Genomic DNA, 1,234 nt, shown 5'->3' on the forward strand with positions numbered 1-1,234 from the left:
GGCAAGGAGCCGTGGCTGCAGCATGTCGAGAAACAAGCATAATATTGCGATAAATGTTCTTCACCAGGCTTTTCAGGCACAAGCTTTTCGGAGGGAAACTTTAAACGCACTAGAGAGTGTTCGCCAAAGGAGTACACTCTGTCCGCATGCACGGACAGAAGCTCACCACATCCACATGATGCCTGCGAATTAGCTATCAGATTGATAGCACTGTGCACGCAATTTGGGCGCGTGTTGTTGCACGGTATTTTCGCATCGAGGATGACGTTACATGGCGTATCGACGGACGAGTAGTTGCCGATGATCTTTTGACGCATGCGACTAGTGAAGAGTTCATGCTGCAGTGCTTCCTACCCGAACAGGGCATGGCAGTTGAGGGGATGTCGATGACTGGCATTGGAAGCCGAGTCGTCGTACTAGACACTTGAGCTCAAGTGACTCCACCAACATACGTTGGTGCTAACCTGCACTCTCGCATGCGACGAGTGCATTTGATTGCGAATACCGTCATCGTTGACGGCAAGGGCAATCTCAAAATTCGATGGCAGTTTGCTCAGCGCACGCCCCTCACCTCCATTGTGAATTTTGAATTTAGCAAACCATGACCACGTGCGACCGAGCTAGTATGGCGCCTTGCGACCGGGCGACTGTGCCTGTGAGTTTCCACCTCGCGGCCCTCGCGTCTGCAACTGCCCTCGGCGCTGTCGTCTTTGCAACAAAGAAAGGGACCAAGCTGCACGTGCTGCTCGGGCGCGCGACGACAGCAGCGATCGCGGCCACGTGCATCTCGAGCTTCCGCGTCAAGGAGCTTCGATCCCAAAAGGGCTGCCTCGGCTCGGTTCATGCGCTGAGTGCGCTCACGCTTGCGTCCCTGGCGCGCGGCATGTATGCCATTTCGACGCGCAAGGTCAAGGCGCACCAAAAGTTCATGGCCGGCTCAATGCTCGGCCTCCTCGGCATCGGTGCCCTCACGCTGCTCAAGCTCAGCACACGAACGCGTTCAGTGCAATAGTCTAGTGCGTTGGGAATTGAAGACACGTCTACGCACTTGAATATTTGGGATTTTGAACGTGGACTGGACCGTGTGAAATGGTGGAGTCAAAGTTGAGGCTACGAAAACTCTAATATGAGCCGGAACTTCTCCATTTGAGCAAAGCCGGTTCCTTTCCAACGGACAATCTCGGCGGCTAGACGGCAACTTGCATTGGTGGACAAACGCCAAAGTTGAAGTGGC

The 1,234-nt window shown here is 54.2% G+C and overlaps 1 protein-coding gene across 1 annotated transcript; it reads left to right on the forward strand.

The window, feature by feature from the left end:
* Positions 1 to 592: 592 nt before the first annotated feature.
* SDRG_07789 (hypothetical protein) lies at positions 593 to 1,080 on the forward strand. The gene has a single exon (XM_008613643.1). The coding sequence runs from the start codon at positions 602 to 604 to the stop codon at positions 1,010 to 1,012; it is 411 nt and encodes a 136-aa protein (XP_008611865.1). The 5' UTR covers positions 593 to 601; the 3' UTR covers positions 1,013 to 1,080.
* Positions 1,081 to 1,234: the final 154 nt, after the last annotated feature.

The sequence above is a fragment of the Saprolegnia diclina genome (assembly GCF_000281045.1).
Source record: "Saprolegnia diclina VS20 unplaced genomic scaffold supercont1.23, whole genome shotgun sequence".
Lineage (NCBI taxonomy): Eukaryota > Oomycota > Saprolegniomycetes > Saprolegniales > Saprolegniaceae > Saprolegnia > Saprolegnia diclina.

Coding starts and splice junctions, on each gene's coding strand:
- SDRG_07789 (XM_008613643.1), top strand. CDS start 602: ATGACCACGTGCGACCGAGCTAGTATGGCGCCTTGCGACCGGGCGACT.